Source organism: Equus asinus, chromosome 13 (genome assembly GCF_041296235.1).
Source record: "Equus asinus isolate D_3611 breed Donkey chromosome 13, EquAss-T2T_v2, whole genome shotgun sequence".
Classification (NCBI taxonomy): Eukaryota; Metazoa; Chordata; class Mammalia; order Perissodactyla; family Equidae; genus Equus; species Equus asinus.
The window spans coordinates 50,749,953-50,764,487 of record NC_091802.1 but is presented as its reverse complement, the minus strand read 5'-3'; the positions used below and the strand labels follow the sequence as shown (position 1 = coordinate 50,764,487).

Here is a 14,535-nt window from a genome sequence, read left to right as displayed (position 1 = left end):
ATTAGAATTAAGAAAAATTGCTTTGGATGTAAATATTACAATCAAATACATTAAATTTGTAATGAGTATTTTTGAAGGGCTATTGATTATTCTTATTACATAATTGTCAGATATAAAAAAGAATTAAAAGCATGTGGCCTTGAGCAAGGCTCTGAACAAGTTAAAAAAAACTGACGTAGGATTCTGCTTTTCAGAATATTAAAACCTAATACAGAATTTCATTAATACCTGATGTCTTGTTCCTGCATCTTCCATCTGCATAGCTAGTTTGTAGTCCCAAGTTTCTTGAAGAGTAAAATCAAGCTTAACTAACTGGCAAATTTACAGCAAAAAAAATAAGCAGCTTCGTTTGCTTATCTTGCTGAAATATGTTAGTTGAATTTCATCTAACCCTTTCTATACTCAAAAACTCTTGGGAGTTTAACATTTCCGAAAAGTTTGCCTATGTTCTAGTATCTTTCATTTTTGATTTATTATTAACTGCAGAGCTTTGCCCAGTGTTAAAACAATAATCATAGGTAGTGATAATTATAAATTACTCTTAAAATCATCACTTTTAAAATCTGGCTCTCAGTTTACTGTGTAACTTTTATTCTTTTGGAGGGAGAAGGCATTTAGTGATAGAAAACTGCTCTTGAATAGAAAATGTTATGTTTTGCAATTTATTCGTTCATTAGAATTCTTGTTTTTGGTTTTAATATACATTTCATATTGCTAAAACATAGTATTGCGTGGAGCCTTATACTCCGATATTATGACTTTTTTTGTGTTTGGGGAATTGTACATGTATCTCAAATCTTTCTACTTTGAGTACACTCTCACTGATCTGCAGAAATCCTAATATTTTCAAAGTTTTATCCCTTCTATTGTTTTTTAGTGTTTCTAGAATTGCTTACCTGTATCCCATATTTTCCTAGGCCTTGTTATTTGTCCTAAATGAAGCCACTTTAGGAACCACTGGCCTCTGTGTGTATATATTGGGTGGTATCTTACCCCCCTTGCGGAGCTTTTTGTATCCTAGGTGATACAGTTCATTCAATTAATAACATAGCTGTCTTCTCAAGAGTACAGAGCTACTCTGGCAAGCTGGAGGTGAGAGGTGAGTTAAGGCACTAGCTTAGGAGTAAATGTAGTGCCACCAGAAGCACCCTTCTCTCTGACGCTCGAGTTTGGTGCTGAGTCTGATCCGTCCTGCCATGCTACTCAGTTACTCATAGTGTTTTCCTTTGTTTGATTTTGATTTCTCTAAAAGTCTCATTTGTCCTTCCTTGCATCCTGGCTTTTGTGATGGTGCAGGGGGAACTATTTCTGTTCATCAACATGTTGGTATTGATTTGAACCTTAGACAGGATTCAGAATCTTTCCCTTGGCTCCAGGCAACGTAAAGAATGTAGATAGAGGCCTGTATGTGTTTTAATATTTTAAGACAATTGACATTTCTAAAATTTGTCTTTTCAAAGCACACAGAAATCCCCTAAGGAGTGATGTTACCTAACTCCACACCCTGGCTTCTCCCTTTCTGAGCCCAGTAGGTTATCTTGTTACATAAAATTGCAGGTAGATTTTTATTCTCACTATTTAACCAAATTTCGTGTGAGTATCAGATAAACTTTCAATATGAGTAATAGTAGTAGCAGCAGCAGCAGCTAAAATTTGCATAATTACTGTGTGCTACATGTTCTGCTCTAAGGCCTGTGTCTTTATTGACTTGGATTTGAATCCAGGCTGACTGGCTCCAGGGCCAGTGTTCTTAATCACACCTTATCTAATCAAGATAAAATATTTTTTTAAAAAGAACTCTTTCCAATGTTATTAAAAGCCTGTGTCTGTTTCTCATTTAAACTGATTCTTTATTATTTGCTTATTTTCTAATTCCAGACTCTGATATCAGTGATCTTATTAGCTTTTTCACAAACCAGGACATAATGATAACGATGTTTAATGACAGTGACTATGTATCTGCTGCTCCCCATAGTGCAGCTTTAAATGTGATGTATTCAGAAAAGGTAAGAGTAATGTATGTGAATGAATATCCATATGAAAGTTATAAAAGATTAAGATACTTCCTCTAAAATTAATGATTTGCTGATTTGATCTCAGTTGGAAATTTAGAATTTACTTTTGGAAATAGCTAGCTGTGTTTATAATATATTTTATGCCCTTATGGGTGACCAATATATAAATCTACAAAGAATTTAATTTTATTTTTGTGTCATATTTTTGTTTAAAATATCTGTAGATTTCAAACTAGGTTGTCTTTATCCATCTGTCTTTATTGAATATTATTTCTGTGATTTGTTGAACCAATTTTTAGTACAGTTAGTGAGAATTAGCTTAGTTGGTGAGAAAAGGTTGGTACATAGCAACAATGTATCTACTTATATATAGTATATAATAAGTCTCTATTTTTTTTACATCGTAGGACTATGTTTTTACTGCTGTTTTCAACAGTACTATGGTTTATTCTTTACCCGTATTGATGAATATCATTAGTAACTACTATCTTTATCATTCAAATGTGACTGAAAGCATCCAGGTCTGGAATACCCCGTTCTTTCAAGTAAGCAAACTTAAAAAAATGTGTGTGTGTATATGTAGTGACTATAAAAAGCCAAGTGATAATAACAAATGAAATCCGTAGGTGTTCATCTTGTGATGTCTCCTAGTCTTCTTAAAACTTGAGTTGGGGATGGTTTACATCTGGGTTCAGGAGTCCCCGTATTAGTTTACTTCAGGGTCAAAGAGCTTCTGTCTTGGTACTGATATTTTTGTAGAGCATGTAAGTATTTTTTATATTACTAATAGAAGAAAAATTAAGTTAAAAATGAATATTGTTCATCTAAAATCTGGATACTTGGGGTATCGAAAGAACCTTGAGAAGTCACCCAGAGAATCATTTTTCCTCCAGATAGGACTGTTGGATTATAAATATGAAAATTAAGTCTCCAGAAGAATACTCAACATTTTTCTCTTAATCCTTATGTTTTGTTTTTCATATATTGAAAAATCAATGGACAAGTACCTTTGTGTTATAGCATTTTCTATTTTCTCTTGCTGTACTGTTTAACAGCTTTATTGAGATGTACTTCATACACTAATTCACCCATTTAAAGTATGTAATTCAGCGCTTTTTATTATGTTCATAGAGTTCTGCAACCATCACCACAATCGTTTTTATATTTCATCGCTCCACCAGGAAACTCTTGTACCTATTAGTTAATCACTTGCTAAGTTCCCCTACCCCTAGCCAACCACTAATCTACTTTCTGTCTCTATGGCTATGTAACATACACCCCAAACTTCTTTAGTTTACTGTAATCTTTTGCCATGTTTAAGTGTAAATCACATCAAAGATTAATTTAGTACTCTTCTTGTTATAATTATACTTAGACATGGGGATAAAGTAACATCAAATTTACATTTTAAAAAGGTCACTGGCACCAGGGTGGAGAGAGATTGCTGTGGGGGGAATTGAGGTGGAGGAGAGGAAAGGAGGTTAAATAAATCAGATCAGAGGTTCTTTTACTACATATTTAGATGAGAGGAGATGATGAGTGTCTGAATTAATGCAGTGTCAGTAACAATCCTGATAGAGTTAAAAATATGTGACATACTTCATCACTGTTGCATTTGTGAGATGAGATGAGGAGAAGAGAGGTGTCATATTGCTTACACTTCTGGGTAATGTGCATAGTAGTACCATTCACCAATTTTGAGAACATAGGCAGAAGAGAGATTTTTGTTTTGTTTTGGTGGAATGGAGATACTGATTCAATTTGGAGTTGTTGCCTATCCTTGTGACATTTGCTTGATGGACATGTTAGGCATTTGGATGGGTGAATTCAGAGAGGTTTCTGGACAGGAAATAAATATTTGGGAATCACCAGTGCATAGGTGATGTTGAAATCACCAAAGTTGTAAATCATCCCTTGTGATTTTATTGTGAACTAATTCAAGCCTACAGAAAATAAACAGCCATGTATCTACTTCCTAAATGTTTCAAATGTTAATATCTTATCATATGTTTTATTTAATAAAACTTTAAAGATACAGTTGAAGCTTCCAGTATATCCTCCCCATCTTGTTCCTTTCTACTCCATGAAGTAACAACCACAATTCAAAATTATAATTCCTGTACATGTTTTTATGATGTTACTGCATTTGTATGTATCCATAACTATTACAAAAGATCTAGCAACTTTCCATCAAACACTGACATATAATCATACCATTTTTAAAAACCAGGGGAAAGAAATGAGACGTTTTAAAACTCACTATTCATAGATATAGTCTTACTAATGTTCCACGGTTTTTTTTCTTCCTTCATCAGAGTCTGTGTGATTGACTCCAACTGTAGTCTCATTAATCTCCACTTCTTGTACTACTTAGCTTACATGTTTGTTGGTTCTATCTGGGTCTTCCATTATAGTGTACCAGGGTTTGGGACAAATTCTACAGTGTCATATGGCATGAATTAAGGAATTGGCTTTATTGCTAAAAACTCAGCAGGGGAGGCTCAGCAAGATGCCCTGTTTCCACATTATGCTGTGGAGGAGTGTGCCACGGCCAGGGTGTCTGCTAGACATGGTGTGGGTTCTTTTCTAGTGCAGAGTCCTTCCCTGTCCCATGGGCATATCTTCTTACAGAACAAGGGTAGGAAAAAGGCCTTGTTGAGAGTAGGGGATAATGAAGTGCTCCTGATAATGGATAGTTTGCACTTGGGACGCCAGCTGTTTACTAGTTTGTCTGTCTGTACCTGGTTCTTGCAGTTAGGACTGTTGGGGTCTGTGGGAATTATAGTCTCCCATGCTGGAGAGAAGCAGCTTCTAGTTCCATAGGAAGCTGAGCTTGGGTGCAGCTTTTCCCAGTGGAGAAAAGGAGGTCCCTAAGATCCCAGCTGGTTCATAGTCCAGGCAACCAATGAAGGCATCAAAGATTATTCTGAGATGGTCATATTCATTGCATAAGACCACTGGTGGACATGTTAACTGCTTTTCATGCACATTATTATTTTTAATTAAATGGTGAATCTTAATTTATATGCCATATTTTTCTGTGCTGTAGATATGAAAATGGAAGTACGGTCATCTGCTCTGGATCATATAGCTATTTAATAAGTGGCAAAGTTGGTCCTGTAGCTCACTGCCTGTTACCTCTGACACCTGTTCTTTTCTATAGACTATGCCTAGAATAGATATCCTAATTGGTTTCTTCAGTAGTTTTGATAGTCTTTTTTAGAAAGTACTAAGAGGATATAAAGTGATTTTCAGTTCTGTTTCTTATTCTTTGGTTGTCTTTCAGGAAATTACAGACATAGTTTTTAAAATTGAGCTGTATTTTCAAGCAGCTTTACTTGGAATCATTGTTACTGCAATGCCACCTTACTTTGCCATGGAAAATGCAGAGAATCATAAGGTAATGACTCACTTAAAAAAATTACAGGTATAGTTTGCCAATAAGAAATGTCATAGAAAAAAAAAACCTGTTTGCCTGAGTGTAAGACTTCTGTATAATTATTTCAGGAGTAAGTAAATGGAGTATAAATGCATTTATTAGTAATAGTAATAACTATCATTACTTGAGTCTGTGCCATGTACTTTAAAAGTTATATTTTTTAATTTTTCAACATCGTGAAGTAAATTTTATATTACCCACTTTATTTATAGGTCACGAAATGGAAGGGTGGGAGTGTTCATCTAATGAGCCCAGGTTGACTCAACTTGTTTAAGTAGTGGATCTAGGAACTGACTATGATCCTTATGTTCTTAATTGGTACACTAAGCTGCCTCTCCTCTTTAACCCTTAGTAGAATTTATTGAATGTATAAGGCACTTAATTTTTGCTAAATGAGAAAAAAAAAAAAGTAAAAAATGATTGTGATCATCAGGGCCTGGGAAAAATTGCTATGTGTCCAGAGGTTTCTTTGGTGTTCTTTCATCTTTTCTGCCCCTTTCTGTTTTGATATCCGTGGGCTGACGGTGATCTTGTACAGTCTTTTGGCTATTCAAAGCCTTCCACTCTTCCACTCTGCTGAGATTCTCTCTTCCTCCTCTAATCAAAATTTTCATTCTCGGTATGTCTCTTATTAGCTTAATGGAAGCAAATTTGTCTAAATTAATTTACACAATGTGATGGATAATAAGGTTAAACCTCATAGCAGAAAATTATATCTTTTAGTAATTTTCTTTTTTTTCTCCCCAAATCCCCCCAGTAATAGTTGTATATTTTAGTTGTGGGTCGTTCTCGTTGTGGCATGTGGGACGCCGCCTCAGCATGGCCTAATGAGTGGTGCCATGTCTGTGCCCAAGATCCAAACCAGCAAAACCCTGGGCCGCTGAAGTGGAGCATGCGAACTTAACCACTCGGCCTTGGGGCCAGCCCCTAGTAATTTTCTTTAGTGTAAAAGTAATACATTAATTTCAGAAGTTATTTTTAAAATATGTTCAATTTTTCTGTTATAAATATATATAAATATAGGAAAGATATAAAAACAATATAGGAAAATATAGGAAAGTATAAAAACAATAAAAATAATTCTTAACTCCCACAACTCAAATATAAAACTTAGTTGACAGTTGTGTTTTTCTCTTTTTTTGTCTCAACTTTGTTTTTCAGTTCAAATTTTTTTTTAGAGATAATTGTAGACTCCTATTAGATTGCAAGAAATTATACAAGATCCTTTAACCACTTTACCCCAATAATAACATCTTGCAAAGCTACTCTACGGTATCACAACCAAGATAGTGACATTGATACAGTGAAGATACAGAATAGTTCCATTACTACAAAGATCCTTCCTATTGCCCTTTTCAAGCCCAGATCCCCACCCGACCCGCTCCCTGACCTCTGGCAACCACTAATCTGTTTCTCATTTCTGTAATTTTGATATTTCAAGAATTTATAAATGGAGTCACAGCATATTTACTTTTGGGATTGGCTTTTTTTACTCAGTATAATTCCCTGGAGATTCATCCAATTTGTGTGTATCAATAGTCCATTCCTTTTTTATTGCTGGGTAGTATTCTATGGTGTGGGTCTGGATTATTTCCAGTTTTTGACTATTATGAATTAAGCTGCTCTGAACATTTGTGTACAGATTTTTGTGTGAACATAAGTTTTCGTTTTTCTGGGATAAGTGCCCAAGAATACAATTGCTGCATCATATGGTGATTGCATGTTTAGTTTTATAAGAAATTGTCAGACTGTTTTCCAGAGTGGATACACTGTTTTACATTCCCACCAGCAATAGGTGAATGACAAAAGCATGGATTATCCAAAATAATTGTATTTGACTTGGTTTATGTTTTTAAACTTATATTGAAATTTGTATTTTTTTCTTGTAATTCGTTAAGCATGAAAGTTGTCTTTTGTTTTTTCAATGCTCATATTTATTTCAACAAACAGCACTAGCTTGGGCAGGGCTGTTGGTGTAAACGTTGTCTTTTTTTTCTTTTAATCATTTCTCTTATTATTATTATTTTTATATTCCATGCTTCCCTTACCTCACTCTATGGTTAGCTGTTTCATATAATACCTTTAATTACTCAGTGTCGATGTTTTTATAGATGACAAAAATCAACTGAATAAAATTGTTATATATTTGGATTTATAAAATACTTTTAAAATTTCAAATTAAATAATGAGACAATGAGAGAGTTAGGAAAACTGTTAAATTTACGGTTAGTACACAGGAAAACGCTGTTACATTTATGTACTACACAGGAGTCTCTAGAAGGCTTTTAAATGCACTATCAGTACGGAGTTTCATGTTTAACCCGAAAGCCCTATGTAAATCTGTTACCGCCTACAAACGTAGATTCTTACCCATCACACAAGAAGGGCCAAATAAAAACTGGAACGCTGGGCTTATGGCAAGGAAAGGGTTTTTATTTCTGATGATATCAGCTAGGAGACGAGAGTAAGCCCTCAAATTTGTCTCCTTTCATCTCGTCTCCCTGAAAGAGGGGAGGTGAGGGGTTTTCAAGGTTTGTGAGGAATGTGGCTGCTTGTAGATGGTGGGGGAGTCAGTGGCCTTGCTGGTCGGAGCTTTCCCACCCCTTCAGGAGGCTGTTTGCAGGAAGGAGGAGATGATAAGGAAACTTGCAGGTTGGTGACCTTGGCCATTTGTCTTCATGGCAGATAGTGGATTCTGGAGCCAGGAGCCAGGGAGTGAGTAGGGAAAGAGTGCTTGGGTTTTAACCCCATGTATGCTAGGTTTAATGTAGGGGAACTGATACCAGGACAGGCTTCAAATCCAGAGGTTACTTGGCAGTTTATTAGTGTTTTCATGAAAGGTTAAGTTCTAAAAGAGTCCTTTTCTTGTTTAAAACATATTTTCCCATCTCTTTCCACAGATTTTCAAAAGCAGAAATGTTTTGGCTGCTTATTGTTTGCATAGCTATTACCCCCATGACACTTTTTGCTTTATTTTAGTTTTGTCTTTCTTAGCTGCTTTTCTGATTCTGAATAATTTTGTTAAAATAATTTTGTTAAAATTGTTGCATCTCAGAAATAGCCAAATTAAAGGCTAAATGGAATTTATATTTAGCTGTAGGGGGGGGCTTTTATTACCTGTAGGTCTGGAATGTGACCTTTATTGTTTTGTTGATGTAAAATTAAGAGTTTTGCAATAATCTGCTAGAGTTTTCTGTTTGTTTGTAAAATGTTTAAAATTATAATCAATTTTTTTCCCTTTTTCTTTTAGATCAAAGCTTATACTCAGCTTAAACTTTCAGGTCTTTTACCATCTGCATATTGGATTGGACAAGCTATTGTTGATATCCCCTTATTTTTTCTTGTTCTTATTTTGATGCTAGGAAGTTTATTTGCATTTCATTATGGATTATATTTTTATCCTGTAAAGTTCCTTTCTGTGGTAAGTTAACATCAGTTGTACTCATGCTATTTGTAAATGTTATTTTAAAAAACTAAGTCTTTATAATGTGACGGTCGGTTGAGTAATTTGGATATGATTATTTTACAGAAAATAGAACCAGTGTCTGTTCAGTTATTGTATATGATATCTGTGATTAATGCAATTTATATTACTATAAGTGATTTTTAAAACAATAACTTACTACCATTATAAAATAATTCTTTGAAACTAGGATGGTCTTTCATATAGACTGTCTACTTGTGTATAATTAGGAATGCTTAAACAGACAATCCTTCCTTAAAATATCTTCCTTGTTTCTGTGCCTGAAAATAATTTCACAAAGAAGAAACTTTTTTATTCCATAATTTACAATATGGTTTAAGATACCTAAGGGAGAGTATAATTTTCATTCATGTTCACATGTAAATGACTGATAGTAGACCCTTTCATCCGAATGGTGTATGTTAGGAAAAAGGGAAAACAAACCTAGATGAGGTTGGGGTTGCTGAAAATAAACTTAGCAGTTTTGCCAGAGATCATAGTGACTTTACATATTCATTTCTGCCTTATAAATTAATAAATGTTTTTCTTAAAAATTTAGACAGTGCATTAAATGTATATTAAAATGATAATTAATAGTTGATTGAGAAGGATAAAGTTGTAACCAGCTATTACACTTGTTTTTATAAAAAAATGATAAGAGATACCATTTTACTTGGCATAAAAAAGAACTACAATTAGTGTTCATTTTAAACGACTTATTGAGGATTGTGTTAATAATTAGTTAAAAGTGTGAGTTTTATTGATTTAGAAGAAATGTGAGTGGTAACTTCTTAGGCAATCACAATTTCAGTTTTTGGAGTGATTTTTTGAGCAATAAAATTTGAAGAATAATTATCCCTTAATATTTTAATACGACTAGCATTTTATATCATATGTATTGCTCACTATTCATCTTTTTACATAAAATATACCTTTCCGTTTTTACAGGTTTTTTGCCTTATTGGTTATGTTCCATCAGTTATTCTGTTTACCTATATTACTTCTTTCACTTTTAAAAAAATTTTAAATACCAAAGAATTTTGGTCATTTATCTATTCCGTGGTAAGTTACATTTTATGTTATTTTACTCCAACTTTTCATAGCAGCTTATTTGAAAGTCATAAACTCTCTCAGGGTTATACTCAAAAATGTTACTGTGTTTTTTCTAAGTACAGAACTTAGATAATAGATAGCTGGCAGCAGCTTTTTGTGTGTATATATGTCTTCTGCATCATTCATTCCATGAAGGGATGATAGTGAAAGCATTTAAGAACTGCATGGCAAGGATGCCAGCTACAAACAACTGGTACCAGCATACTGACACTTCCTTGCTAAATATCATCTCTGGTTCCATGTTTTACTAGAGGATTGAAAACGTAGTTATTACTGAGGCACAAACTTACAAGCAAGTTTGTATGAAATTTCTGAACACTTTTTCACTTGTTTTCTCATGTTTTTCTCTAGACAGCGTTGGCTTGTGTTGCAATCACCGAAATTACTTTCTTTATGGGATACACAGTTACAGCTGTTCTTCATTATACCTTTTGCATAGTCATTCCAATCTATCCACTTCTAGGTTGTCTGATTTGTTTCATAAAGGTAGGTCTGTTAGGTGTTTTAATATTTAAAAGGCATAAATATTGCCTAATCTTTGGGATATGAGTTCCTGTACTGAAAAGAGAAAAAAAAATCATGTTAGCTGCTATAACTTGATTTAAATATTATTAATGCAACAGTTTAAAATTACTGTGGAATCTTTTCAAGCATGTCTTTAAACCTTAAAGTCCCAAAAGAGAGGGACCCTGTCCATTACATGTTCTCCGATGTCCAAAATGATGTACATAAATTGCAAGTATGATCTGACTTCAGTTATTTTGTTTGGTGGGAGCTTTTCAACAATTAAATAATGTATTGTACTGTAAAGGGATGAGAGAAAATAAAGTGTAAGAGGTTTTTTTCCAAGAAAAAATAAAATACAGATTAGTTTTATTATACCTGGATAATTGAAAAACATTTCCATGTGATCAGGAAAATAATTAAGTGATGAATTACTGACTTAGGATAATTGCTGATTAAGTCTACTCACTAACCTCCCCTCCTTTTTTTGCTTTAGTTTATTACGTTGAATTTGTATCTTCCCAGATAGAAATATTTTGGGATGGGGAAGATTTTAATCTAAGTACAAATCATCGCTATTAATATTAATAGCTAATTTATGTATAGAGAATATGTTTGCTGAACAAAAGGCATTTTTTTTTCATTTTAATCCAAATATTTCTATGCATTGCAGCTAAAAGAAAACTGCTAATCACAGCACTTTTGACATGAAATATATGGGTTTTTCCCTCACATAAAGTAATCATCATGCTAGCCATCTGGAATTAGCGCAGACCCCACAGGTTAAGGGCTCAGTCCCACAAGACTGCCTCCCATTTCAGACACCAATTACAAGTAGTGGGTCCCCCAGTTACCCACACTCCTGTCTGACTTGGATACAAATCCAGAGTTCCTATGACCCTCTCTCAGGTTCAGTAATTTGCTATAATGGCTTATGGAACTCAGGAAATTTACTGTTACCGGGGTTTATTATAACAGATACGCAAATGAGCAATCAGAGTAGGAGGTACGTAGAGCAAGGTCCAAAAGGGTCCCAAGTGCAGGAGCTTATGTCCCATGGAGTTCAGAGGTGCCACCCTCCCAACACGTGGATGCATTTACCAATCTGAAAGCTGTCCCAACCCTGTGTTTAGGGTTTTTATGGTGGTTCTATTACTTAGGCATGATAAGTTAATCTCCAAACCCCTCTCCCCTTCTCAGTGGTCAGTGGATGGCACTGAAGGTTCCACCCCTCTCATCACTTTGTTGGTTCCTCAGCGACCAGCCCACATCCTCCAAGAGTAACTTTATTTGCATAAACTCAGCTTTGGTTGAAAGGGGCTTGTTTTAAATAACCAAAGATGCTCCCATCACCTCTGTCACTCAGGAAGTTCCAAGGGTATTAGAAGCTGTGTGCCAGGAACCCAGGTCAAAGACCAAATATTATATCACAATGTCATGGCAGCATATAAATTTTCAAAAATTTTTGTCTTAGATTTCTTGGAAGAATACTAGAAAAAATGAGGACACCTATAATCCATGGGATAGGCTTTTGGTGGCTGTTATATCGGTAAGAAATGACAAAAATGTTTGTGTTAGCCTGTTACCTTAAGAATAGTTTGGTTTTATGATTTTAACTTTCTTTTTAGTTTTTATCCTGTTGCGTGAAAACAAAAGTGTGTAAAAAGTCAAGTATGTTAGTTAATGCTAGCTAATGTGGATTGCACTGGTAATACCTTTCATTTACTGACTATGCCCATTTTAATATACTTGGCTTTTTCATGTTATTCTATTTAATTATAATTCTGGCTTCCTCAGAAGCAAAAGCAGAGCTGTTTTTCTTTTGATTGTATTTTATGAAGCTGACAACCAGTGAACTTTATAGAGGTAGACAACTATATGAAAGATTATTTTACTAAAAATCTGCTTTGGTTTGTATTAAAATTTATTCTTAACTCGTATGGCATGCAAAAAAGTTGTGATTAATTTTTTTGGTGATGGTAAGGAACCTGATAAATCTGGTCTTCGTTCTGTTGGTGTAAGCCGAAGAAAACATTTGGTCATGAGCTGTTATGTGTTCTTCTTTTAGCCTTACCTGCAGTGTGTACTGTGGATTTTCCTCTTACAGTACTATGAGAAAAAATATGGAGGCAGATCAATAAGAAAGGATCCCTTTTTCAGGTCAGTTAATTTTTTTCTAAGTTTTAATGTTTTTTAGTATGTTTACAGAGTTATGCAGCCATCAACATAATCTAATTTTCGATCTTTTCCTTCACCTCCAAAAGAAACCTTATGCCCATTAGTGGTCACTTCCCCATCCCCCGAGTCCTATATAACCACTAATCTACTTTCTGTCTCTATAGATTTGCCAATTTTGAACATTTATGTAAATGGAATTATACAATATGTAGTGGGGTTTTTTTTCACTTTTTATTAAGATTATGATAGTTTACAACCTTCTGAAGTTTCAGTTGTACATTATTGTTAGTCATGTAGTAGGTGCACCACTTCACCCTTTGTGCCCTCCCCCCACCCCACCTTTCCCCTGGTAACCACCGATCAGTTCTCTTTGTCTCTGTTTTTAACTTCCACCTGTGAGTGGAGTCATACAGAGTTCGTCTTTCTCTGTCTGGCTTATTTCACTTAACGTAATACCCTCAAGGTCTATCCATGTTGTTGTGAATGGGACGATTTTGTCTTTTTTTATGGCTGAGTAGTATTCCATTGTATGTATATACCATATCTTCTTTATCCAGTTATCAGTTGATGGGCATTTAGTTTGCTTCTACGACATGGCTATTGTAAATAATGCTGCAATGAACATAGGGGTGCATGGGACTTTTGGAATTGCTGATTTCAAGTTCTTAGGATAGATACCCAGTAGTGGGATGGCTGGGTCATAAGGTATTTCTATTTTTAACTTTTTGAGAAATCTCCATACTGTTTTCCATAGTGGCTGCACCAGTTTGCATTCCCACCAACAGTGTATGAGGGTTCCTTTTTCTCCACAACCTCTCCAACATTTGTCACTTTTTGTTTTGGTTATTTTTGCAATTCTAACAGGTGTAAGGTGATATCTTAGTGTAGTTTTGATTTGCATTTCCCTGATGATTAGTGATGATGAGCATCTTTTCATGTGTCTATTGGCCATCTGTATATCTTCTTTGGAGAAATGTCTGTTCATGTCCCCTGCCCATTTTTTGATCAGGTTGTTTGACTTTTTGTTGTTGAGCTGTGTGAGTTCTTTATATATTATGGAGATTAACCCTTTGTCGGATAAATAACTTGTAAATATTTTTTCCCAATTAGTGGGTTGTTTTTTTGTTTCAATCCTGTTTTCCCTTGCCTTGAAGAAGCTCTTTAGTCTGTTGAAGTCCCATTTGTTTATTCTTTCTGTTGTTTCCCTCATCTGAGTAGTTATGGTGTCTGACAAGATTCTTTTGAAACTGATGTCAAAGAGTGTACTGCCTATGTTCTCTTCTAGAAGACTTATTGTTTCAGGCCTAATCTTTAGGTCTTTGATCCATTTTGAGTTTATTTTGGTGTGTGGTGAAAAAGAATGGTCGATTTTCATTCTTTTACATGTGGCTGTCCAGTTTTTCCAGCACCATTTGTTGAAGAGACTTTCTTTTCTCCATTGTAGGCCCTCAACTCCTTTGTCGAAGATTAGCTGTCCACAGATGTGTGATTTTATTTCTGGGCTTTCAATTCTATTCCATTGATCTGTGCACCTGTTTTTGTACCAGTACCATGCTGTTTTGATTTCTGTAGCTTTGTAGTATGCTTTGAAGTCAGGGATTGTGATGCCTCTGGCTTTCTTCTTCTTTCTCAGGGTTGCTTTAGCAATTCGGGGTCTTTTGTTGCCCCATATGAATTTTAGGATTCTTTGTTCAATTTTTGTAAAGAATTTCAATATGTAGTGTTTTTTTGTCTGACTTCTTTTATTTACCATAATGTTTTAAAGGTTCATCCATGTTGTAGCATGTAGCAGTACTTAATTACTTTTTTTTTTTGCTGAGTAG

General features: G+C 34.7%; 1 protein-coding gene across 6 annotated transcripts in view; it reads left to right on the top strand.

The window, feature by feature from the left end:
• ABCA5 (ATP binding cassette subfamily A member 5) overlaps positions 1-14,535 on the top strand; it is a 74,071-nt gene that overhangs the window by 41,785 nt on the left and 17,751 nt on the right. For all 6 annotated transcript variants that reach the window (XM_044745177.2, XM_044745180.2, XM_070483505.1 and 3 more), the window contains 8 exons: positions 1,879-2,006; positions 2,423-2,560; positions 5,302-5,415; positions 8,705-8,875; positions 9,866-9,979; positions 10,382-10,516; positions 12,009-12,083; positions 12,603-12,694. In XM_044745177.2, coding sequence (XP_044601112.2) covers positions 1,879-2,006; positions 2,423-2,560; positions 5,302-5,415; positions 8,705-8,875; positions 9,866-9,979; positions 10,382-10,516; positions 12,009-12,083; positions 12,603-12,694 — 967 coding nt within the window. The remainder of the gene's footprint in view (positions 1-1,878; positions 2,007-2,422; positions 2,561-5,301; positions 5,416-8,704; positions 8,876-9,865; positions 9,980-10,381; positions 10,517-12,008; positions 12,084-12,602; positions 12,695-14,535) is intronic.